This window comes from Nestor notabilis, unplaced genomic scaffold, assembly GCF_000696875.1.
Source record: "Nestor notabilis isolate BGI_N333 unplaced genomic scaffold, ASM69687v1 scaffold7638, whole genome shotgun sequence".
NCBI lineage: Eukaryota > Metazoa > Chordata > Aves > Psittaciformes > Psittacidae > Nestor > Nestor notabilis.
This window is the reverse complement of record NW_009939584.1, coordinates 1-26924: the sequence shown is the minus strand read 5'-3', so window position 1 is coordinate 26924 and position 26924 is coordinate 1. Positions and strand designations below refer to the sequence as shown.

Below are 26924 nucleotides of genomic sequence, written 5' to 3'. Positions count from 1 at the left end.
TTCAGCAGTAGCTTGTCTCTGAAACTGCTCACTGTCCATCTTTGGAATTAATCCTATTCCAAAGGTAAGTTGGTAGGTTTTTAGCTTGGTTTCCTAATGGAGTTTATACAGGTGTGAGCCTGCCTATCTCTTTGCCTTGTTGTAGCCCCATTGGGGTTTTGTGGGTTTTCAACCTTTCCACCAAAGCTCTTTGCTTACCATGCTTTAAGAAATAACTAATTTTGCCTGATGGTCAAAGTTATTGGATTTAATTTAATTTCCAGTAACATATTCAAGAATTGTTGCAGGTTGTTTGGGGTTTTTGGTTTTTTTTTTTTTTTTTGGGGGGGGGTGGGGAGGGGAGTAGGGGTGGTGTTGGTGGAGGTTTTTTGTTTGGTTGGGTTTTTTTGTTGTTTTTTTTTTTGTTGGTTTTGGGTTTTTTGGGTTTTCTTTGTTTTGTTTTCTTGGTTGTTTAGTTTTTTGGTGTTTGATTTTTTTGTTGTAGGTTTGTTAGTTTTTTTAATCACTATAATAAAACTACTATAATGGCAAGCATAGTTAACATTTTGTCTACAATTTATAAAGCAGGTATAACCATAGAAATAATTTTCAACAAAGAAAATGTAATTCAACTAGTTTTAAAGAAAAAGACTGATGAAGTTCGAGCTGTGTACACGTTACATGGAATTTCATTAAAATATGTTTGAAGAGAGTATATACATTATATCTGTCTATTGAGCAGTATGATCAGAATTCCAAATCATGTATCTCTACAAATTATTTACTGGATATTCCTGTTTTGTATGTGCCTGATTCTGAAAAGATTTCTTTCCAGACACTTGTCTGTACATGGCAGCACACAAGTTTAACAAAGCAGCCAGAGAAAGTCCTTGAAGAAGCTTTTTATTTGGATTAATGGCAGTATAAAACTGGATGATCTTAATCTGTTCCACGAATTTATCGTACTTACGGAAGCAGACTCCTAATAAGATGTGATGGGGAGTGTCCAGTGATTTATTAATCACTACATTTGTACCCGTTTCAGGTTTACTCGGGTCAATTAACACAGCTTTGTCAGAGGATAAAACTTTCTTCTGCTAGAATGGTTTTTACGTAAATGTTTGATTTCAGTTTTTGTGTTTTCTTGTTCACTTGCATGATGTGATACAGTAATTGTAACTGCTAACTGTTGTTTCTATGTGTTTCTTCCCAGATTACTAGGAGTATTCAGGCTGTCCAAGATGCAGTAATACAAAAGGATCAGAGGTTTTCCAAAGCAATGGTTCACTCTGGCTCATTGCATGTCACCATGTTTGTGATGCATTTGTCCAATGAAGAAGAAATCAGCATGTAGGTGTTTGGTGTTAAATTAGGTGTATATGTAAGTATTTTTGTTGGAGGAGTTTGTAAAAAGGGATTCATAGAAGAGGTAACTGATGGTTATTTTTCGCAATACAGGGCCTTAAAGTACTAGGGTTACTGAATATTTAATTCCTGTTCTTAAAATGCTACTCTTAATGTTAGTAATTTTCATAACATGGTATGTCATGAGCTCTGAACAAAGTATGCTTTTTTCCCTTGCATTTTCCTTATTGTGCGCTGAACTTGTATGCACAAAAAACAGTGTTTTGATACAGAGCACACTGAGCAGATTTTCAGGGGAATTTTCATAGTTTAGCAAATGTTACAAGCCAAATTAGTAATTGTCACTGAAAGACTTCAATGAAATAAACCTTAGCTCTAAGGTTTTTTATGCCTCATGCAGTTACAGGTTGGCTTCTTTTTTTTAATGCCCTTAAATTAATTTATTATGCTCAAAATTTAAGTACACTTAAAAAGAGAGGTGGCTATTAGGCCTTATCAAAGGTGTAACTTTTATGTTGCTTCAGTGACACAGCTGATTTTTTTATCATATAAAAGGTAGAAAAGTTGTGGAAAGATGTACGTATTATTATACAATGATGTCTGTCATGTCTAAGATGCAACTACTTCCTTTATAAAATGCAGTTCTTTGGTGATTTTTACTATTTATCACAAGCTTACTTTAATGTACAAGTTCAGTGGTTGATACAAAGATGTTCAGACTTGCAAGTCTGTCTATATGGCTGTAATTTCTGAATGTTCAGAATAATAATTTGCACGTCTAGCTGTAATTTTGACTTGAAATGCAAACGAACGGTGTATTTAGTAGTCCTACTTTACACAGACTTTCTCGACAGTTTCTATTTAGATACCGTACATAATGGTTTGCATATGTGATGTCTCTATATTCATGTTATAATTGCAGAATTGATATTGCAAACACTTCAGTAACTAACAGAATGTTATGTGAAGTGCTGATAAATGGCCTACTGGCATTATGAGAACATCTGGGAATCCTCTAATGCTTACGTGTCAGTTTTGTAGTGAATTGCTAATGAATTAAAATTCATCATATCCTTATAATTCTGTTAAAGAGAAGCCTCATGGTTTCATCTCCCCCGGATGAGTTCTTTCAGGGCCCCTCTGTCATATATATATGATAGATATGTATCTATCTATCTTACTGGCTTTCTCTGCAGTGTTAGCAGGCATGTGGTCCATGTACTGAATTATCTAGATCAAATACTGAGAAAGCGCCGTGAGACATTGCTTTGGTTATGGTACAGTTACAAAATAATGTGTCTAATAAGCATGTGTTGAATATTTTTTTCCTCCAAAGGTTTGGCTGTTAAAGTGCAGATTGTTTGTAAGAAAGTGAGAATCCAAGACAGAACATAAAAACCATTTGGTAGTCAAGTGCATGCTTCTAATAAGGAGTATTTTAGCTAAAAACATTTAATCCACCTAAAAAAAATTACTAAATCAAGTGCCCTGCTTTTTTTCCACACATTTTCCTTGAATGCTATATCCTTGAGGCTTCTATACTCTTAACTGTTCTGTGAGGATACAAGTCTGTCAGCAGCCTTGTCTCCATTGGTCTGATCTAAAGGGAGAGAAACAGGTAGCCAGGAACAGAGAATATAAAGGAAAGCAAAGGATACTACATCTGCTAGACTCCTTCTTCTCTCCATGTGCCTTTTGTCTTCTGGGGTAGGCACATCGGCTACCTCCTGCTCTGCTTGAGCAAACTGTAGTAGCACCTGAACATGGGTGAGAACAACCACTGACTGCATGCATGAGATTTTTTAAAAAAGCGTTTGAAGTATGAACTTTTTAAAAAGGGAATGTGAGAGGATATCTCAAAGGCAAATATGCCTCCTCATAAATATTTTTGAGAGTCCTAAACTGTATATCAAAGATTCTCAAATTCAGTATACTCTGCTACTCCTGGAACTCCTTCTCAGCCTTCATTGTCTGACTGCCACCCAAACACTTACTTATGGAGTTCTTCTTTGCCTCTCCCAGCAAAACTCCACAGTCGAGGCACCCAGGAGTTGTCCTCTAGTCAGCACCAGCTTCCCCAGAGATTCGCCCCCTTCCCTGGCCAGATGCCTCCTATACGCATCTAGCTCAGTTATCTTCAGGTATTCTAGATTGCATTTTCTATTATATGGGATTCTGCTTTCTGTTTAATCTTTTGGGGGAAATTGAAGAGTAAAAAGTTGAATTTTCTTTTCTTTGCTTCACCAATTTTTGGTTGCAGGTTAATGGAAAGAAACCAAGATCCAGGCTGGCAAAAGGACCTGTGTGTAATGTAGGCTGACAGCAGTCCCTCAAATAAGTGCAGGTAGTGAACTGGGTATCTGAGAGTTTGCAGATCTTTAGGTTTGGATCTATTAAGTTGCTTAGATATCTACAGTTTTTCTACTGTGTTTGCACAATAGCACCTCTGTCTATAAAGCAATGAAATGTGTTGAACGCTATTTGAAGTCAAAATGCGTGATAAGAATGTGCTAAACGTAACATTCAATTCAGCACAAAGCCCTTTGTATGGTATTTTAGTACATACAGCTTTCACCTTGAAAATGGAAGATCTTTATTCCAGGCTACTCTTTCTAAGGGAATCCAAACCTGCAGTACGCATGCGAGTTTCCTGACTGACTGGCTGTGGTCTGGCCTTCATGAATACACTTCACATCTCTCTTTGTAGGACTATATGAAATCAAGAATGTGAGATTTTAAAAAACATAAAGAAAGCACTCCCTTCAAGCAAAGAAGTTCTAGTCCATGCTAACTGTATGCACAGTCATGGGATCAGGTACTAGAAATCAGGATACCTGCCTTTGAAGTAAATGCCTTCATTACCAGACCATAGTGTCAAGTTCTTCTTCCTTGTTATATGTCAAAAACTCTGTGAATCTAACTTTTTCATTATAAATATGAGAGCTGGAAGGTTTCAGTTTGGCTTTTTTTCTTTTTGTTTTTGCAAAGTTGCTTATTCTAACACGTAATCAAAATTAACAATTCAGAAATTTCTAAAAAGAAACCACTTAAAACTTGAATGCTATAGTATTTACATTACAACAATACAGAAAATACAGGCACTGCTTCTATAATCCTAGTTTGTATGCACTTAGAATATTCTGCTTAAGGCTTTTTTTCTATTCCCTTTCCCACTTCAGAGCAAAATGCTTATAAACTTTTTTGTTATCCCTGAGGGTTAGTTGCACTGTGTGTAACTGCTATTTGGCATCGTAAATACTATTTGGTATGAAATAACAAGAAAATAGCACTGTTGTGTTTATTGCTATTGACTTCAGAAGAAATGTTTGTCCTTGTGCATTATTCTTAAAAAGCAATTGTTAGATGTTATAAAGTGACTGATAGAATACAAAAATACAAAATATGCTAGAGTGAGATGACAGCTATTCTTCTAAATATTTTAGTGTATACAAGATTATCTATGAAAGAAAAAGAAGAACTAAATCTTTAGTGATACAGTGCTAAACTGAAAACACACTTCACTCTTTAAATTGACCTTTCATAGACCTTATCAGGTGGAGATGACATGGTCATTGAGTTCTCCTGCACATTCTAAAGTATGGAAACATACATCTTTGTTCAGCTGGGGGTCAGAGCTTTCCATGACTCTCTGTATACTAGTTCTCAGATGCAAAAAAAATCCAGAGATGGGTTTTAGGTATGTGCGTGATTCGCTACTTGGAAGCCCGCTGCAGTCTGACACAGAGTATTTGAAATACCTGTACTTATTTTGGAACAATTTTCAGGTTCATGTCAGTAAATAAATCTACACATGATTACCTGTGAAGGTAATAATCAGTATTAGATGGTGGGTTTGAAGGGTCTTGAAGTATAGCACATACGGAAGACACAGGAACAGGCTTGTTTCATGGTGATAAAAGGGTGGCTAAGTGGCAGAGATTATGCTCAATCATTACTTGCTAAGGAACAAGTAATGGCATTGTTGTTTAAAGTGGGTATATAGGATATAAAGTACTTCTAGGCTGTATATTAAAGCTGTATTAAAAAAACACAGGAGGGCTACATCAAATAAAGGTATTTTGTCACGTAATCCACCTTAACGCCTTTCTTATACTGGCCTATGTTTCAGTTAAATGCATACTTCTCATCAGAGTCCATCTTGTTAAACACAATGGAAACGTTTGTAGGGTTATTTGCAATTGTACAGGCTTTAAGAATATAATTTAGCCTGCTTTATAAATCATGGTGACGGCTTTCATCCAGCTAGGACAGAAAATGTGAAATAAACTCTCTTGAACGTTTTTAACCTGTTACTGCCATCTAGCGTTCAGAAAGTCAGTCTTAGTGAAAAGTGAATTCGGTTTATTTCAGTAGAATTAAAAACTGTGAGCATGTGAGAGCACTTTAGAAGACACTAAGAATGTTTATATGGGTTTTGTTTAGCAAGTGAATCACTTCAAGTGCAGGTCAAACCAAATATTTCATGAGGTCATACATACACATAACGTAGCTAATAAAATCATTAAAAAGCTACCAGGCGTGCTCCTCTTTCTTAAGTTACATGTACATTATGTGTGTGTGCTACTTATCCCTTAAAGAAAGTAAGCATCAGTTTAGGTAGTACTTCTTTTAATAACAGTTCTCAATGAGCTTAATAGTAATTTTGATGTAGTTTTATCATTATACATATATACATGTATATACATATATATGTGTGTATATATACACACATATATATACACACATATATGCATGTATACATATTATACATTTATCATTATATATAATTTCACTAACCCTTGTTTATAATAATATGAAGTAACACTCTAGTAACTTTGTATGAAGCAGAATCCTAGAGTGTTCAGCCGAGCTATCAGGAGATGAAAAAAGTTAATTACTTTAAGAATGGAAAACTAAGTCCTTTCAAGTAAGGATGTTATTTAAATGGGATGCACAGACTAATAGAAACACTATCATCATAATATGTAGTCATGTTGAGGACTGAGATAAACTCTTTTGAGGAATTACAACTGCTGCCAGCTCTGCCTAATTATTTCTGTGGTTTTACAGCCGGGTATATGAACTAGTTTACCTTTATAAAATGGTAATAATACTGAGTGCATTGACAGGAAGTAGTGCAAAAGTACCTGAGTAGATAATAAATTGATAGTAATAAAACTTTGTGATTTTTTTTTTTATAATGATTAGTAGTAATGTAAACGGTATTAATATATTCAACTTGCCAATAGATACTTTCTTTCCTCTTGACAGAGCAGTTGGTGCTCTTTCAGACAGCAAGGATTTTGTAGAAGATCTCCTGAAAGGAAAAACCGTGGATTTGTCTTTTCAAGGAATTGATCACTTCAAAAATGAAGTCGGATTTGTGAAGTTGGCAGAAAATGATCATACAGCTATACTTAGAGAAATAGCAGGTACAATTTCTCTATCTAGTTTAACTACTTTAAAAACTTTTTAGCAACCTAGATGAGAATGGAGCAGGAAGATAAGTTGATGCTAGTTTAGTCAACATTAATTTACCTTTAACATCTATAAAGGCTACATAACAAATTTCCCATCATATTTCAACAGGATATTGATGAATTACAGGCAGTACTGTTCTATGATATCTGTTTATTTAGTATATGTAAAAAACAGTGCAGATTTGGAGATGGACATAAAGATTCCTTTCTACCTTGTTTTGGTCCAAGTACCATCTGCTGTTTCTCAGATGATATTTGTACCCCTTTCAGTTTGCATATTCATACTTAATGACTTTGAGAACTGTATCTTTGATGCATCTTGCCTTCCAGTATCTGAAGGGGGCCTGTAAGGATGCTGAGGAGGGACTTTTCATTAGGGACTGTGGTGGTAGGACAAGGGGTAATGGCTTTAAACTTCAACAGGGAAGTTTAGATTAGATCTAAGGAAGAAGTTCTTTACGGTGAGGGTGGTGAGGCACTGGAATGGGTTGCCCAAGGAAGTTGTGAATGCTCCAGCCCTGGTGGTGTTCGAGGCCAGGTTGGACAGAGCCTTGGGGGACATGGTTTAGTTGGGGGTGTCCCTGCCCATGGCAGGGGGGTTGGAACTAGATGATCTTAAGGTCCTTTCCAAACCAAACCATTCTATGATTCTATGATTCTACCTGACTTGCAAAGTTACATACTCCTCTCCTTTGTGTTTATTCTGAATAGAGCAGTGAGGGACAATGATGTTCTTTCATTTTCCATGATCCAGGGAGTCTTTTAAGTTTGTGTTTCCTGTATGTTACACATATCACTCTTAAATCTCAGTGAATTGATTGTAATTTACCACTCCCACATGTGTAAGTGCATATACACACACATGTGTGTGTATAGGTATATGTGTGTATGTACTTTATACATATAAAATAAATGTAATAATAGTATAATCATAAAATGTACTTTTATACTTCCTTATATGTATAAAGTAAAATCTTTACTTTCTCTCCACCCCTGGTTTATAGGGGGTATTCAGGAAAAGGACATGACTTGTCTGCCAGAGTAATGGAGTTGGGTTCAACGCTGCTTTAGCCTGACATTTTTTTTTTTTTTTTTTTTTTTTTTTGAGTTTTTGGAAACGTCTTTGGGCTTTTTTTGTTTTTTATTATGTGCCTGCTGGAAGAAATGAGAAAGCCACTGAAAGATGTGGCAGGAACATGCTACTATGAGAGTAAAACTCTCAGTTCTGTCTTGCCAGTGGAGCTAAAGCCACTGCCTTTACCAGTCAGATAAAATGCAGCCAAAGGTACAGTTCAAGTCAGTAGGAGTGTATAAATTAAAAGGATTATAAATATCAGCTGAGAAGCAGCTCTCAGTACCTAGACCAAACCAAGATGGAGTGGAGTTTTTATCTATGCATCTATACTTAAAGTATGTTGTTTACAGATCCTAAATAAAAATTCTCAGAGAACAGTGCTGATTGTAATTCATTGGTGTCCTTTAAAACTATCCTGACAATTCCAACTATTCCTTGGAAAGACTCTTTAAAAGAGTTTTTCAGTATTGATGAATTATCTTTTGTGCTCTGAGGAATGTGAGGTCACACCATTTTTTAATAGTGCAGTAACCCATAGAGGACATTTTGCAGAGTAGCAAAGACTGCTGCTGTCACACTATGTGAAGTGCCTTTAGAAAATATTTAGTATTTTTTAACTGAGATTTTAAAGAACGATTGAATAGAAGACTGTGAGCTTTTCAGCTTACTAGATTCCTTATGCTGTTATTGGACAATGCATTATTATTTTAGGCAGTGCTTCATAGCAGTGTATTTCTAATATTCAGTATGGCAGAAATGGAATGGTCGTTAGCGTTCCAGAGAGGCTTCAGTTGTCACATAATCCCATAATTATTTCCAGGATTGAATCTACCAAGTATTTTTTCAGTCCTTTGGATGATATGCTTTCTCATGTTTGAATTTGTCTTTACGTTTCTTTGAGGGTGACAGAATATTGCATGTATGCTGTTCTATAAAGTGAGATAACTACTAAAATGTAGTCCCATTCAGTAACTCTTGTGGAAGGAGGTGAATGGTTTCTGTTAGTGAAAGAAACTTGATTTTGAGAAGTTTATAGTTAAGAACTCCAAAATAATTAACTGCTAGACATGGAGAGCTAAATATCTTTTAACTGCAGGTAACAAAGGAGTTTGTTACGCGTGATTTTCTACACATCTGAGTCTATGTCGTGGTTTAAGCCCAGCCGGCAACTCGGAACCACGCATCCGCTCGCTCACTCCCCCCCTTTTCCTTCCTCCCCCCGCTCCCGGAGGGATGGGGAGGAGAATTGGAGGAATGTAACTCCCACGGGCTGAGATAACAGCTCTCCAGTAACTAAGGTATAATACAAACCACTACTGCTACCAATAATAATGATAAGAGGAATAACAAGGGAAAAGGACACAACCGCTCACCACCCGCCGACCGATACCCAGCCCGACCCGAGCAGCGATCTGGGCCTTCCGGGTAACTCCCCCCAGTTTCTATACTGGGCATGACGTGCTGTGGTATGGAATACCCCTTTGGCCAGTTTGGGTCAGATGTCCTGCCTCTGCTTCCTCCTGGCTTCCCCTCCTCCCTGGCAGAACATGCGACTGAGAAAGTCCTTGGTCAGAGTAAACATTACTGAGCAACAACTAAAAACATCGGTGTTATCAGCATTGTTCCCAGACTGAAAGTCAAAAACACAGCACTGCCCCAGCTACTAAGAAGGAGAAAAAATGACTGCTGTAGCTGAACCCAGGACAGACTAGTGAACCAGATTTTGATCAGAATTAGAAAAGATGAGATCAGATTTTGACCTGTTTTTCAGTTTGACAGTACAGTTAAATTTAGCAAACAAGCAAACCTACGTTTTCTTTGTAAAGCATAACTACTGACACTGATGAGCATTCTTTGCTTGTATTAGAACTACAGCTGTACATCGTTATTTTCACAACACTTCTGTTTAGTAAAAATGTTTCTTATTTCATTGCTTAATTTTGCCAACCCAGCAAATAATTTCTTGGCTTTAGGCCTGTCCTTCAGTCTCTAGGCTTATACAGTGATGTTTGCTTTGTCCAGCTTTAGTTCTGAAACAAGGTAGGAAGCCGAATATTACCAGAAGAAAACGGTAAAATGACTGGACATGTTTAGTGGGTATGACTAGGATATGCTGTCTTAACATTTCTTAGTGACTATCATAACCTAACTTCTGAATTGCTGCTGATTTTGGAGTATCTTTTTGTGCCTTCTTGGAAGTGCTAATGTTATTTCATAACACATGATCTTTGTGAAAGCAAATTCAGTTCTTGTATTGATGCTTTCACCAGAAGAAAAGATTTTAGGTCTGTAACTAGGTAACACTGAAGATTATACAAGTGTGTTTCAAAAAGTTAGCTTAGTTATATGTCAAATTAGTGGAAAGGCCAGGTATGAGCAGGAAGCAAATGAATACACTGTATAGTTTCTACGTATGTCTTCATTAGAGTAAATAGCAAAGCATTTAATGTAAGTAACCTGATGAAAATAGATAATATTAAATGCATTCATGTGAACTCTTCAGAACTGATGCAGTAAACAACAGAATCGTTAGGATTCTCTCCCCTCCCCCAGTATATCACAGGTATAATTCCTTGAATGTAAGAGTACACTTACAGAGTTCATTGTAACACAGTTTAGTTTGCATGCAGTTTTTACAAAACATTAGCAGACAGTCCTCTAAGGACCAAACCTCCCACTGAAGGTGTTGCATTTTGGAGAAAAGAACATGTAGTACTTCCTATGGGCTGTATTTGACACAACAAATACACCTTCTAATATAAAGAACTGTATTAGCAGAAATGTACCACCGAGTTTATTTTCCATAATACATCATTATTAATTCAAACCAGGCTGTATTTCAAAATTATGCCTAGTATTCCTGCTCTGTGGATAGTATCCTGAATAGATAATTTTCGAGAGATGTGGGAGAAAATATTGGAAACTTTTCTGCTGGGCTGCTGTTGTCAGGGTCTTTGTCAGGATTGCTGTTCAGCTCTTCATCTATACTGTTGTAATCTTATATATGTTTGACAAATTATCTGTCACAAGTGGCTCCTGGTACATCTTGCCTGTGATAGAACATGTCCCTCTAAGGCTGCTATTTTAAAACTGAACCTGGCAGAAAGAAAAAAATATATACAGTACTGCCTGCAAGATGTTAATCACTCTGATGTTGTCCATGGAACACTAAGGAGAGAACTCTTCTCTGGTTTGATTTTTTTGAACTCTAGCTGGTTTGATTTTTTTGCAATACCTAAGTTTAGTTCATTAAAGAATTACTCTTTTGCTGCTTCAAGATTACGGTTGGTTTCTGCTATGCTCTAAGGTGAATTTTCACTTCATGTGTTACTTTGTGTTCTGCATGAATGTTGTAGGAAAAATATTCATAACAAGCAATAGAAAAATATGGAGTTAAATTAGGTTATTGTAAGAGCCCGTTTAGTTCCATAACCTATATGGAAGTTTGTTTGATACCAATGTCTGAGTGTAGTACAGTATTACAATGGTAAGTGCATGTCTGTTAACACCAATAAGTTTGCCAGAACCAAAAGTTCAGGAAAAGCAGAGGTAATATGGGTCTTCTGTTTGTTGTGATTTGCTAGTTATTTCCCAACAATCCATTAGAAGACATTAGCATTATAGAAGTATCTACCACAAATAGCGCCAAACTGTTATGACAGAAGTTTGAGGACTCTTCGTCCAAGTCTTTTTAAAATTCCTGAGCTAAAAGTGATGTATACACTTAACAGTGATTTTTTTTTTTTTTTAAAGAAGTTTTCATTTCTTGTGCTTTGCTACACTACAGAGTATTTGAAGGACTGTTGTGGTTTAACATCAGCTGGCAACTGAGCCCCACACAGCCGCTTACTCACTCCCCACTGGTGGGATAGGGGAGAAAATCAGAAAAGTGAGAAAACTCATGGGTTGAGATACAGACAGTTTAATAGGTAAAGTAAAGCTGCTTGCACAGACAAAGCAAACCAAGGAATTCGTTCCTCATTTGCCATGGTCAGGCAGGTGTTCAGCTATTCCCAGAACAGCACGCTCCATCATGTGTAATGGTTACTTAGGAAGACAAATGCCATCACTCTGAACGTTCCCCCTTCCTTCTTCTTCCTCCAGCTTTATGTGCTAAGCATGAACATCATATGGTATGGAATATCCTTGTGGGTGTATGGGATCAGCTGTCACAGTTGTGTCTTCTCCCATCTCTGTGTGTACCCCCGGCCTGTCTTCTCCTATCTCCGTGTGTACCCCCAGCCTGCTTGCTGGTGGAGTGGGGTGAGGCAGAAAAAGTCTTGACACCCTGTAAGCACTGCTCAGCAATAATGAAAACATCCCTGAGTTATCAGCACTGTTTCCAGCATAAATCCAAAACACAGCCCCATAGAGCTACTATGAAGAAAATTAACCCTACCCCAGCCAAAATGAGCACAAGTACTAAGTGAATTTGGAAAAGGTAATGGATTGTTTGGTTTCAGTTTTCATTTTAGTAATTATATTGTGACTACTGTTTGAAGCTGATGGAAGTGAATAAGTGAATCCTGGTTTTTACCCGCAGATTTGCAGATTTTGATTATATGGATGAATGATGCTTGTTATGGTCTGACCATGAGGGGGAGCTTACATTTCATGAACAAAAAAGTTACTCTCTTGTTTATGCAGATAATGGTTTCCTTTGCTTTTGGTCCCTTGTTTTTAAGAAATGTTGATTTGTTGGGTCAAGTGTTTTAAAGGAAGGTACTGGACAGACATATAATACACCTAACTAGTCATTTCTTTTAGTTTTATATAAATGACATTTAGTCCAATCCCACTAAATGGATTTTTCTAACAGTCCGTACTAGAGAGACAAATGGAAAGTGAGTTGTATTGCCCATTTTCTCTAGGTACATTACAGCTTTACTCAAGCATAAACTGGCATCGCCACCATACAAAGCAGACTGGCCCTTCTTGTTATGCTGGGAATTTGTGCAGCCACAAGGTGAATTCAGCTGTGGTTAAATTTATGTTTCTACCTTTGCCAGCTAATTTTTAACCTATTCACAGTTTTCCAGTGCAGTTCATTGAATAGCTGCATGACTCTTGGCGCAGAAGATAGGAGCAGTGGCAGGCTTGGGGCTGGAGAGGACTAGTCTGTTTTGGCAAGAATGGTAGTTTATGACCTTCTTTAAAGGTTATGAAACCACACCCTTAGCATGTATTTTAGGGTGAGTTACATTGCCCTGATTTCAGAGAGCCTAAGGAAATAGTTTAATTCAGTTAATTTAGTTCACTTTAGTTCCAGATGGCTGAAGCTAGGATAAATTAAGTTTGCCTCTTGTCAGTTATTCTTAAGTCATTTCACTTGACAGAAAAATTCAGAACTTAAAACTGTTGTAATTTTGCACTAAAACAACTCATCTGCACAAAGTGAACAAAAAGCTGCTAGTCCAAATCCAGTTATAAATAATGAATATACAAATGACAGTTACATTAAAAATGTACTGCTGTGACATGTTAGATTTCCTTCTAGTCCATGTGCCATTAGTTACAGTTCCCACTAATGTGTGTAGCAGAACTTCTCTGGGTTCATCCTGGAAACTTGGCTGTATCCACAGCAAGAAGTGAAGCATGCCCTCAAGTTGAAAGTGGCAATGTTCTGCTATCTCAAGAATATAATTATGCCAGCAAATATGTATATGCTGTGTTGTGTGATGAATATAGCCAGCAGGAAAAAAAACAAAAACAAAACAATGAAAAAAATTATTTTTCTGTAAAATGGCGTTTTTAGCAAGGAACAGAGAGGGTAGATTCCCATACAAGGGTATGTGTAAGGGTATGTGAAATATATGAAAAAAACTAACCATGTGTGTGCCTGGCTCTGAATCTGCCATTTAATTTCTCCTTGATTGTTTATTATGAGATGTGTTTGTTAACATCCCTCTGTACAGAACAAATACGCTGATCTGATTAAAGGCCAGTAAGCACAGCTGTATTTTTTAATGAAACTGGATGTGCTGTTCACTATGTTCTTTGCCTTCATTCCTCTAAAACACCCATTAATGATCTCCACATTTGTTTTTTTAATGCTAAAAATGCAAAGGATGGTTCTCTGAAGGCAAGGTCAGCAACTGCTTTTAGATTTTCATTTACATTCTTCATATTGTGCTGCCAAACATTGAATAACAACAACTGTGGCAAATACCTCATTAAAATGAAGTGATAAGATATGGTTTGTGTTGTTTAAAAGATGGTAGTCTCACCCGCTTCTTTTTGTGATTGCAACAAACTTTTAGAATGTATTGGAACAGCTTAAAGCCAGTAAAAGAACTAACTTTCATCAAGAAGTGCTGCCTGAGTTTCTGTTTCAGTCTAGCACTTTGAGCCTTCACGTATTCATTGCTTGTCTTGTAAGGCCTACCTTACATTTTGGCATCCATGCACAAAGTGGGGATTGCTTGGTCCAGGTGTTCCTTGGATCCTACTTTATGAATTGAATGAGCAGATCTTTCTTCTATGTGCATATATGGTGATGGAAACAGAAGAACCCGTGCACACTGCTGATACATGTTTGAAATAATCATTTATAGCTCACTGATGCATGATAGTGGTGTGGTACAGTAGCAACTCACTGTGGAAAAAACCCAAGTAATAAAGAACCAAGTAGCAGTGGAAGAACCATTGAGAAATTGGCTTGATTCTGGTTTACCTTTTGGCACAGTGTAGAGCTAGCAACTAGAGAACTGCTATTCCTGAGGGGGAGAAAAAGTAGCCTCTTTTCATATGAAGAGATAAGAAGCAAGGCCTTTCCTTTTCTTACATCCCGGAGATAAAAATCAACAGCACAGGAGGTAGTCACTGACCCTGGTTTAGCCACCTTTTTTTTTTCATCAGAGACTGGGGATTGCTGAGGTGCTCTGGAGACAGTAGTTTTTGCCAGGCAGCAGTCAGGGACATTTCCCACACTGGTACTGTCCTTCACAATGGTCTTAAATGGGAGGATCATCGAATAGTTTGGGTTGGAAGGGACCTTCAAAGGACATCTAGTCCAACTCCCCTGCAGTGAGCAGGGACATCTTCAGCTAGATCATGGTAGAGAGTTTGGTGCTTGGTGCAGCCTTTGTATATTATGTATTTGAATATATACTGTCTATTTCAAGTATAACATGATATCTGAAATATACTTTTTTAATTTGTGTGGTCACCTCTAGTGACATATAGTTGAGGTCATGATAAATATTAGCATTATTTTCAGTGCTATTAGGAAAGAAAGGATGACCAGAAGAGCTTCTTTGTAAACGCCAAACTTCTGCTGACAGCAGAAGTTCTCTTAAAAACGGAGAACTTAAAAAATTTTAAAATTTTTAAAACTTTAACATGCCTTAACTTGATAGTTGCAGTTATAAGTTATCTGTGTTTGGCTTTTCTTCTGTTCCAAGTGTGAAGGCAGAAATTTGTCAGTAAAGAGACAGAATACCTTTGCTAAATTTTTAATCTTTTAATTGAGGAAACATCTTAGTGACAAACAGAAATTAATGGGCTGGAAGAAAATGGCCACACGTTGCAGTTCTCCATATCTAATGAAATCTTGCAAGATGGTTTTCTGTATTATGGAATATGGCTCAACGTGCAATTTTTCTATGAATCATTCTGTATTAATCTAGCTGTTGAATTTTTGAGCCTTTCCAGTATGTAGTGATTCTGGGTAAGTTTCATGTATCACATTTCAAATCTAGTTATGGGGAAACAGTTAATCTAATGGATTCAGCTGCGTCCAGTGTAAGAGAGGCATATGACATTCAGTAATTTTGACATTATAAAAATAAAGTACAAAGTGGTATCGCAGGGTACTTCAAATTGCATGAAAGACAGTCTGAAAGCTGTCCAAAAATTTGTTCCAGGAAGTCATTGAGCCTGTAAAAATAGCCTTGACTTTTCTAGGGTATACTTGAAGCTGCAAACATTGTTCATCCTGAGACTAATAAAGGAAAACACAGATCTTGTTTGATTTTTCTGTCTAGTTAGTAATGATGATAACTGGGGAAAGATGGCAGATCCTCGTTTGTTAAGACCCATGGGTATTGTCTGTCTATGATTCTTGTCACTGGCCTCTAATTTCTTTCAGTTCAGGTAATCCCCATCCTAAACTTTAACCTTCCTGTATTTGCTCAGTCTTCAAATTCACTTTCATGCTCTCCCATATGTCTGGAACTTTCTCTTGCCCACAGCATCCATCCTTCCTTCCCCATTTATTTTATACCTTTCTTGTGGCCACTTCTTCAGAGAGCTGCATGGATATTAATAGCATTGCATTATCTTTTAACCTTCCTGTGTTGTCAGGAAAACATTTCCCTTTGTTTCTTCCCCTCTTTCCCCTCCCCCGCCCCCCACCCCAGTCTAAGCAGATTTCTTTCTATTTTCATTATCTTTGAAGAAGGAAACATTGTGCTAATTATATTTCTAAGTCACCTTACCAGTAAAATGTCACACTTTCCCCAAGTGTCAAAAACTGCAGAACTGGGGATATTTGTAGTACCAGCAACTATAGCCAATCTATGGAGCCTGTGATGTTTAGGAGAACTATGCCATGACAAAACTGTGTGAGAAGTCCGATCACCATGAGAACATATGTGGACACACACACATAGACACATAAATCTATTAAATTTAAAACAGCAATCTCTCTCTGAAATTATGCTTTCTTTTCTCTGACAGTTTCTTTCATCTTTTCATTGTTTTTTCTTGATTGGAATTGCCAGGTATGAAAAAAGAGTTGAATTTAGGGATATAAATATAAGGAGCTATTGAACAAAGCTATTTAGTACAAAATGAAGATGTGCAGGCCATATGGTTGCTGTCCTCCTGTAACATTTACATTGCCATATAATCAGTCTACCCCATTGAGAACCCTGGGTTTAAAATCCTGCGATCAGATGCGCATTGGCAAACCACTGGTCTGACACTAAATTCTTACTGGGGTGAGGGAGACACCCTCAAAGGTGCAAATCTTCCCCAGCAGAGATCTTAATTGCAGAGTGGGAGACACGGCACTGCTTGGCATAAAACATGATGGCAGAAAGAATTAGATCTTTTTGGGGAGAAAAAAAGTATACAATCCACCAGACTGAGCCAGAATATCACAGGGTAGCGTAAACCTGGTTTTGATAAGACTGATTGTTCACTGCAACATCAACGTCAATGAGTCCCCAACTGATGCAGTTCAGAAATCCAAACACAGGAACCAGAAAATGGCTTTGTTACAGATAATTTCAGTTTTAAATAAATGTAGGATTTTATTAGCTTACCAACATCAGAAAATAAGCAGGCTGTTAGATGCATGGCAATACATGCACACCATAACTCAATGACTTAATTTGAACTTCCGTATCTCAGTTTGAAGAAAAAGCAAACATTTATTTGTAGTCTTCTGTTTTGAGATGTTAATCCGTTGTTTAGCAGCATTTGTGTGCAGAGCTGCACAACAGCTTTAGTGGGGCATCAGTTTAAATTTAGAAATGTTTCCTGCAGGCACAATTTAAAATAATACAAGTAGGTAAGCTGTACTTGTGGATAGATATATAGCTGTATCTATAGCTATATAAGTAGGTCTACACATCTAGGTATGTAGTTAATAAATTTAGATATGTAGGTCTGTAGACCTATATAGCAGTTATGCTTGTCTATACATGTATATGTACCTGGGGCAAAGGGTAGAGAGAGAGAATGGGTATAAACCGGAGCACAGGAGGGTCCCTCTGAACATTAAGAAACACATTTTTACTGTGAGTGACCAAGCACTGGCACAGGTTGCCCAGGGAGATTGTGGAGTCTCCATCCTTGGAGATACGTAAAACCCATCCAGACATAGTCCTGGGCAGCCAGCTGTAGGTGGCCCTGTGTGGGCTGGGGGTTGGACCAGATGTCCTCTGGAGGTCCCTTCCTACCTCAACCGTTGTGGTAGGTTTTTTCCAGCATCTGCTATAGTGACATGACCCCTATTACCATTGTGTAAATGCTTCACTAGTTTTAATCTGGTTGTCCTTTCGGCATCCTGTGAGTTAGAATAAAAGGTTTGGGCTAATACTTTTGTGTAAAATACATCAACATCTTCTAAGCTGGGAGTGAGGTTGAAAGATAATTTTCAAGTGGGCGTGTGTAAAAGATGTCATTTGGGTCTTTGGTGTCCTTGGCTTCTTTCAAAATCCCAACTTTTGCATAGCCTGTGGAGCCTAAGGTTATAAATCATGCATGGCAGAGAAAGTGAAGTGAATTTTGATCTCCAGGCCCCAAATGAATATTCTGAGCTTCTAGAACTTTTCTGTGACAAAGTAATGCATATGCTTGTAAAACCTCTTCTTAAGCGTGACGTCAAAGTAGCTCAGTTACTATAGAAAACAAAAAATGGTAAGAGTAAGGATTCTGGAATGATGTGTTACAGGAGCAGAACTGGCAGAGTTATGCTAGCCAGCTTTATGTGCCTGTATTCCCACTCCTTGAGCAGCCTTTTATTTTATTCAGCCAGCTATGCTGTTCACTTTGCAGTGCAATGTATTTTCTTCCAGATGGGAGAATAAAGCACCAGATCATTCTGTTACGGTTGATCTGTCAAGCAAAAAAAATAACACACTTAAATGCAAATAGGTGGTTATGGTAAGAGTTGATTAAATTCATGTGATAGGACTGATTATTTTTTCCCCCATTTTGATTTTAGCTCAAGGATAGCATGAGTCAGCTAGACCTAAAGCTGCTGAAAAATTGGAAGTTGTACTTGCAAAGAAAAAAAAGGTTTTTGAGTTTTTTCTGCAGGCAGATATAAGTATACATTAAAAATAATAGATTAGCTTGGAAGGCAGCAGTGAAGCTTAAAAAAAAAAGTCCTACACAAAAAGCATCCACATACCTGGTATGTGTTCTAACTGCCATTTATATCCAGGGCAAGAACTTTGAGCTTTTAATTTCAGATTTCCTTTGGTCTGAGTGAGAGATTACCCAAATACACATAACAGAACTTGCCACAGAATAGTGTTTTTGAAGAGAGATAATTCTGTTACATACTCTGAGTTTTCCTGAAGTTTCCAAAGCTTCCAGTGAGAGTACCTCCTGAACAGTTCTGTCAAGTTCCTGTTTTGGTAGCAAAAGCAGACAGGCTTTCTACTTGTCATTATTTTAGTGAAGCCGAATTTGTGACCTCTGTTAACTGCAAATACAAGACTATTTTCCATGTGAAATGATACGTACATTTGAAGTTAACTAGAAATCTCTCTGCCTTTCAGTGCTTGTCATCTTGTTTCTTCCACGTGAAGTGGCTGTAACTCATACTACAGTTGAAAGCACATTTTTAAGCATTCTGTCATGTAACATCTTTGTACCTCTACATTTTTCCCCCTCTCAGAGACTATGAAGAAGATATTTCAAGAAAAGGGCATTTTGGCAGGAGAAGAAAGACCTTTTAAACCACATCTGACCTTCATGAAGTTGTCAAAATCCACACCACTACGTAAGCAGGTGAGCTCACATTTCACACGGCTCAGCATCAGTCTAGAAAGTTTTAATTTGGAGTCGAACAAAGAGGTTGCTTATGCAGTAGCATCATACTTTTACTTTGTAACCAGCTGAAGAGGTAAGATTTTATAATCCTGGGGTTTTAAAGAAAATAATAATCAGTACCTCTGTCATACATCTGTACTTTACCACTATTGGTATTCTCTGTACTATTCTCTGTTTTCTTTCGTCAGGACCACAGGATGAAAGTACTTGTTCAAAATTACAGAATTATTCTGAGGGTGTAGAATATATGCATGCAGTTTGTTTGGATACTTTGGTTTTTTTCCTGTATCAGAGGAAATAAGCAAATAAACAGTGGAATTTGTCTTATGCATAATAGGCAGACTGTCAGTTCAGTTTATTAAATATGCTTTGGTGAATTTCAGAGTAGGGGTAAAACACATCTGTAGGCTCTCTTGCAGGTAGTTATTTCCTGACAATCTACTAGCTTTTTTGAAAATATGCACAAATGCATTAAAGTTGGTTGTAACTGTGATGATAAATATGTATGAGCAATACTAGTGTATCTAGGGTTTTATTTCATACTAATTTAACAGAAATACTGTATTATTTAACATAAGATATATCTCCTTATTTTTTTCCTGACATTATATAGAATGTTTTATGTGATCCTTTAGCACTGACCAGGAAAATAATTTTCAGAAAAAAATCTATTTTTAAATAAGAGTTGAAGTACATAATATAAATATTTTGAGGGTTTTTTTAAGTATTAAAGAAAAAGAAAAATACTTTAAAATTTCATTAGAAATAACTTCAAAAATGCTGAAGGTGCACATTTTAATTTAGTACTGCGAAATCAGTTGGAAGAAGGTGGTGAGATTTGAGATACATCAAGAAACTTCAAGAGCACACATATGTGTTCTGAAACAGAAATAAGGACTTTTCCACAAGTTGTAGGTGGTATATTATAGCAATTAAATTTGTAAGCTCACATAAGCTTTTGCATTAACAGCTGTTAACACTCATTTTAAAAATCCACAGCTCTTCTACAGTATCGGCTGCTCAGTAATTTAACTCTTCGGTTAAAACACCTGAGACAGCCAGGGTGGGGGTTTTGCTGTTCTGTTTCTTGGTTGGGTTTTGGGGTACTGTTTTTTGGCTGTTTTTTTGTTTTGCTTACATTTATCTACCTTGCACCAGCTATTAGCCAGGATGCATACTTTCTGTGTTCTGATGTTTACTACTGCTGACAGAACCAGGTCAGTGTCATTCCAAATCATCTTCCTTAGTCCTCCATAATGCTGGATAATACAGCAGCTATGGTATTATAAAGATACACTGTATAGAAACATACCATGTTTCTATAAATAAATCTGTAAATTTGTCTCTTGTCAGTCCACTGTCAGGCATAAACACCAGTCTTTGCTATCTTTTGTTTTATAGTATCTGTGAATTTAGTGAGATAGTTTCATGCATTTGCAGAAAATAATAAATAAAAGTATGAAACATAAAAGGAATAACTATTTTGTAATATGTTTTAATAAAATGTCTAATTGAATTTTCAGATCATGTAACAGTATGAAAAACAAGAAAGGGGGGGTGGATGAAGATTACATGAGAAAGCATAAAAAAGAGCAAATAGAACTTAAAGTAGTTGAATATAGTTCACAGCTACTGCTTTATAGCTATATTAATATTTTTTTAATTGTAAGTTTCCTTATTTGAATCAATACTCTATTAAGCAGTTCTCCTCATAATGGCATCTAAATCCCACCAAAGTTATCTTTGAAAAGAAAAATAACCTGTTTTTCAAACCTTAATATAACTAAAAGATTTTTTGAAATGAATGTATTCTGAAAAGATTTTAACTGTCCAAACTGTTAATGATATTTACAAATCAAAGAATTTGAGAATTTAAAATTAGTAAGTATCTTAAGAATCAGCTTTCCACTTTGAAGGCACAACATTAAGCTAAAAGTGGTAAATGCAAAAAACTTGGAAACAGCCATTAATAAAGGGTAAGGATGTGAAAGAAGGTGGGTTAGAGAAGAGCTATCTGGGTTACTATACGCCCTTCAGATTCTCAGGTTAAAGAACTTATTTACCTACTCAGAAGTGGGAGTAACTCATGTTTCAGGCTTAGTTGGACAATTCTGAGATCAAATGTGCCACTGAAAACTTCCCCAAAATAAGGAGGTATAGTGTGCTTCTAGGTGTCCTTGTGGAAGGAGGTGAAGGGATATAATTTACTTGCACATGTTTAGCTATTTCCCCAGTTGTTTGAATGATAAGAATCTTGAGTTAATGTCATCTTCTATTCAAAGAACCTAATGAAATACAATGAAAGTAGCAACTGGAGTTTTGCACTTGAAGGTAACATTTCTGTTCCTGCGTCTCTCCCTAGCCTGCTGCGTGGCCACAGGTTAGTCACAACCTCTCCAGTTTTCATTCGTCCAGACTGCTGTTTACCTCAGGGCATGTTGTGAGGCACACCTGATAAATGCTGTATGACATTTGGATATCCTTTCATATACCTAGTGCTGCCAAAACTGCGGATAGTGAGAAATGGATTTCATAAGTAGAAGATGACTGACAGCTAAATTACTCTGATAGCATCTGCTTAATTAGTATGGAGCATATCCTTAGCCTAGACAGTGGTTGACAAGAAAAAATAACAAAAAAATATAATTTATGAATATTTAATGTATCATATTCTTCTGTACAGTGTATGTTTAGAATGCTGTATGTATAATCAGTAAAAGGGAATATATTAGTGAGAAAAATCCATTTGTATTTACAACACTTGAAGTGTTGTACAAGGCCTGATTCACTGTTACCATTCACCTTCAATGGTAGCATCATAGGGTGCTAGATGCTATTTTTGAGACAGTATTATGATGGTTGCACTGGAAACAGCAGTAACTGCATTATTCAGTTATTTATTCTTGTATTTTTTAATGTAAATTATGTTAAATTTTTGGCACTATCCTAGTTTCATATAGAGGTAACAAGTTATTTAATAATAATCACGAAAGTAATAACAGTAATAGTAATAATAATAGTAATAATAATTCTTTCACCATAAAGGAGGGAATTCCACACTGAATCAAACCCAAAGCAATGTCTCCAAATTGAAATCTTTCAGCTGTGCAGTCACATTCATCTTGTTGCTGTTTTCAGGTAGAGAGATAAGATGTTTAATACTGATAATTATGAAGGTAATTACTTTTTTTGCATGTAAATTTTCTCTCAGTTTATGTGACATTACTATTTTTGGCTTCTTGAAATCAAGGATAGCTGAAGAGAGATGTAGTACATCTGCTGATGTCTTTTATTAGCCATACTGTAAGAAGTTACAGCAAGTTTTGGCAGTCAGACAATAAGCTAACTCATGTCTCTTCTGTCTTATTTAGATAAGGAATCTCTGGCACTTATCTCATTGCAGGAATGGCTGTTACTTCTATTGTACTTAATATGTCTCCTGCTTCATTAATTTGTTAATGAATTTTTGTTGCATGTGCATGCATCAAATACTGTGTTCAGTAAAGATGTAAAGATCCTCTGCACGACAAGAGAAGTGAAGGGGAATCTTTCCCTTCTGTCCTTTAATATCAAGTTTTACTCAGTACTAAAAACCAGAATATTAAATATGAATTTCTGTATTACATTCCTAGTATACTTCTCAGTTTCCTAGATTTGTAATTTTGGTTTTATTTATACCCATATACGTAGATGCATAGCTCTACCATATAGGGCCTCATGAGAATGACTCTCTATAAAACCAAAGCACTTCTCTTTATCAGTCCCTGCTGATTATTACCTCCAGCATTATTTTTACAGTAACTGGGATCTCTGGCATTTTAAACAGAAATGCTGGCATAAGAAGAGCCACAGAGCTCATTAAATCCCTCTGTATTTAGATTTATCAGCCTGTATGTGAGTGGTTTATATTGTAACAATTGTTACTTGCTGATATGGGAATCTGGGGCACCTACTTATTTGGAATCTTTGATGCTGATCCTAAAATGGCAGAAAGGATTCCTTTGGCATAATACAAAACAATAAACACTTCGCTTTCACAGTGTTATGAGACCAGCAAAAATGTTTTGTGATTTTTCTATAGTATTATTTTAATCTGAAGATCTAACAAGGGCAGAAAATGCACAAACCGGTTGACCCGACAGCTGGAAGAGGTTCTTAAATTCTCTTCTTTCACTCTTCCTGCTTTCATATCATACACCATATTGTAGAGATCTGTAACTACAGCAGTTGTTTAAAAAAAAAAAAAAAAAAAAAAAAGAAAGAAAAAAGGAAATAACTACAGACAGTATGTTACAAGCTAAATGTAGTGTGAGGTGTTAGTCATAGTGATCATTCTTTGGATTACCGAACTCTGACTGACCATGGTAGACATGATATAATCTGTGCTTTTACATACACCACACATTACATGACTGAGGCTGCAGAAGGCAGCACCTCTTTACGCATGAACTCTTCTAAGTCCACATGTGGATCATCAAGGTCTAGGCAAAGAAACTTTTCCACAACAGACTTGCATTTTTCCATCCGATCTCCTTTTGAAGGATCATCAATACGTTTGATAGCTTTCCCATTGCGAATCAGTTCTGACACTTCCACTCCTCTTTCAATAATTTCCTGCTAATGCAGCAATGTTGGCAGCATGACTAACAGTGGACATGCCCTGTTTGATCTGATAGAAAAATATCAGCTCATCTCCATCCTGGTGGGTCTCCATGGTCAGGAACTCCAGAAGAGGTGTGTCAGGCAGGAGTTCTAGCTGCATTAAACTGTGAAAATTAGTGGAGACAAAGACCTGTGGACACTGTGTTCCTTGTCTGATCCAGTACTTCAGGACAGCAGCCAGAAGGGACAGGCCGTCCAGTGTGTTGGTCCCTTTACCAAACTCATCAATAAGTACCAAGGACCTCTCTGTGGCATTGTTTACTGCCTTGGCAACCTGGTTGAGGTCAATCATGAAAGTGGAGAGCCCTACAGAAACCGATTCCCTACTGTGGATTCTTGTGTAAATCCCATCAATTGTTCCAATCTCTGCCTCTGCTGCCGGGACGTAACTGCCAATTAGAGCCATGAATACTATAAGACCTACTTGCTTTAAGTAGACACTCTTCCCAGATGAGTTGGGTCCTGTGATGATCTTTATGCGTCTGGTGGCCTCTCCACTGTTCACTGAATTGGCCACAAAAGTCTTTGCACATAGTTCCATGAGTGGATGTCTTCCATCCTTGATGTGGAAGCCATGGCGGTGAGTAAAGCGTGGCCGGCAGTAGGCATTCTCCCGGGCCATCACTGCCAAAGCCAGGAGCACATCCAGGTGTGCAGTGTACTCAATCACGCTGTTAAGCACTTCAGACTTCTCCAAGATCTTTGTCTGCAGCTGGTGCATAATAAGTGTTTCCTGGTCTCTGATCTCACAGTGCAGGTCACCCAGCAGGCTGTCTAGCTCCTTAGTCCTAGCACTTCTGTAGTGCAGCTTATCCTCTGACAAGAACATGAAGTCCAAGCCTTCGATTTCAAAGTCATTCTTATCCACCATAGTTGGCAGCCGTGGAATGGAGAGGAGGAACCCAATCAAAGGAATGTAGATCACACAACAGGAGGGAATATGATCGTCTAAATCCTCCAGTTCTTTTCGTGCTACTTCTGTAAGGAAGTCTGACAGGCCCATCAACTTTCGTTTCTTCTCATCGATGATGGGGTCCACATTGGGTTTAACAGTGAAGCGGCTCTCTGAGATGCTGCCTTCAAAGTCCACCACTTTGCTGATTAGACTAGCAATGTAGTGCAGATCATCAGTGAAGACACGCGAAATAGTCTGAAAGAGTTCAATAGTGTTGGGCAGAGAGCGACATGTATCTCTAAGACACAGTGCACTGCACGCTGTCTTGTAGAGTGCTTGCCAGTCAGTAACTTTTGTGTGGTAAAGAGTCATTCTTTTTAGAATAAGAGGCACATTTTTAATATTCTTGAGACAACCTTGAAGAGTGAGGACTGTTTCATGATGCTGAGCCTGCAGGAAGAAGTGAATAACATCCAGCCGTTTGTTCAGCTCTGTCAAGTTCCGAGTAGGTCGTGTGAGCCACAGCCTCAGCAGTTTTTCTCCCCACTTGCACCTGCAGCGGTTTAAAATTCCATATAAACTGAATCCTTCTTTTAATCCACTGGACAGCTTGTACACAGAAGGATGGATATCGCTTTTAAATATCTGCAGGACACAGTAAGTGTCTTGGTCCATATTCACAATCTCTGACAGCACAAACTTTTTAAAGGCCAAAATAGGAACTGCAGTAGTGCTTTCTTCAAGCTCTACTCCAACCCTTCTCCTGTCTAGAAACTTAAGGAGTCCCCCTAGGGCTCGTATCATGAGTGAGCTCTCAAAAGGGATGACTGAGGACAAGTAGAGAATTTTCTCTGTTGCAGTCATATGAGATGGGATGAATGGAAATTGCCTAGATAGGATCCGTTGCTTGCTGACTTCTAAGCCAAAATCTATGTTAGGAAAAAGGACAATTTCTGGTTTTCGTATGTCTGCATCACCAGCAGTAAGGTTGGTCAGGAATTTGGCAATATGCTGATCCTGTTTTGCACTGGTCACTATGCACTGAGGATTAATTTCCTCAGTTACTTTTTGTAGTAGCCTGAGGTCTTCATTATCAGGCATGTCAGGCATGAAGTAGACTGAGCAATCTTCTGTATCATAATAAGTAATTGCAAGCTGCCCTGCATACCACAAAACAGACATGTGTGTCTCGGAGCACTCTTGGTCCTCTTGTTCAGGCCCAGGCAGTGGTGGCAAAGCACAGTTCATGGCTGATGTGGCAGTCATTCTATTGGAGAAAGACATATTTTATTCATAACTCATCCACAAAGGCCTGAGAAGTAACTATTTGACAACAGCAGCTTAGCACTCACTCTTCTATCCCTGGAGAAACTAAGATGCTACCTGCAGTTAAAGGTACGTGTTACCTGTTCAAGTGCAAAGATGCAGCCAGTAACTACAGCTGCCATCTTGCTTCCAAGCAAGGTACAACTGAGCTAACTACCAGCAATGCTGGAATAGTTCTACAGTTTTACTTCGTATCCATTATTTGTCTAAGTATATATATGCCCAAATACCCATAGAGACAGTAATGTACATGTACATCCACGTACAAAATCATCCTTCCTCAGAGGTACAGGACACCCATGTATGCTGACTACAGCTCCTCACAACAATGCACCCACAGAAACTGGTTTTCAGGGTCCTACCCCAGGATTTATGCAGCACCATCACGTAGTGCCGGTTTCTGTGCAAGTACACAACTTGTATAGATGGAGCTGAAGAGATCAACCGTGCTGAACAGTTTTCCCTACGGAGTCCATATTGCAGTCAGCATCCCCATTCCAACCCTCTCCCACTTCTACCCCACTCTGCTCACCCTCCTCACCGCAGCCGGGCAGCTCGACTCGGCTGCTGCGTCTCCTTGCGGCCCGCAGGGGCTCGGGGCGCAGGGCTCCTCGCCGCGGGGCCCTCTCAG

General features: G+C 37.7%; 2 protein-coding genes across 2 annotated transcripts in view; one reads left to right on the top strand and one right to left on the bottom strand.

The window, feature by feature from the left end:
• Window positions 1–20942, top strand: part of LOC104409916 (A-kinase anchor protein 7 isoform gamma-like) — a 24733-nt gene extending 3791 nt beyond the window's left edge. Inside the window, exons 3-6 of the mRNA XM_010019939.1 lie at window positions 1193–1329; window positions 6616–6776; window positions 19256–19368; window positions 20934–20942. Of these exons, the coding sequence (XP_010018241.1) occupies window positions 1193–1329; window positions 6616–6776; window positions 19256–19368; window positions 20934–20942 (420 nt within the window). The remainder of the gene's footprint in view (window positions 1–1192; window positions 1330–6615; window positions 6777–19255; window positions 19369–20933) is intronic.
• A 2872-nt stretch (window positions 20943–23814) lies between these two features.
• Window positions 23815–26233, bottom strand: MSH5 (mutS homolog 5). The gene is given in 2 exon segments (XM_010019938.1): window positions 23815–24022; window positions 24024–26233. Coding segments are annotated over 2 exon segments (2418 nt in total).
• Window positions 26234–26924: the final 691 nt, after the last annotated feature.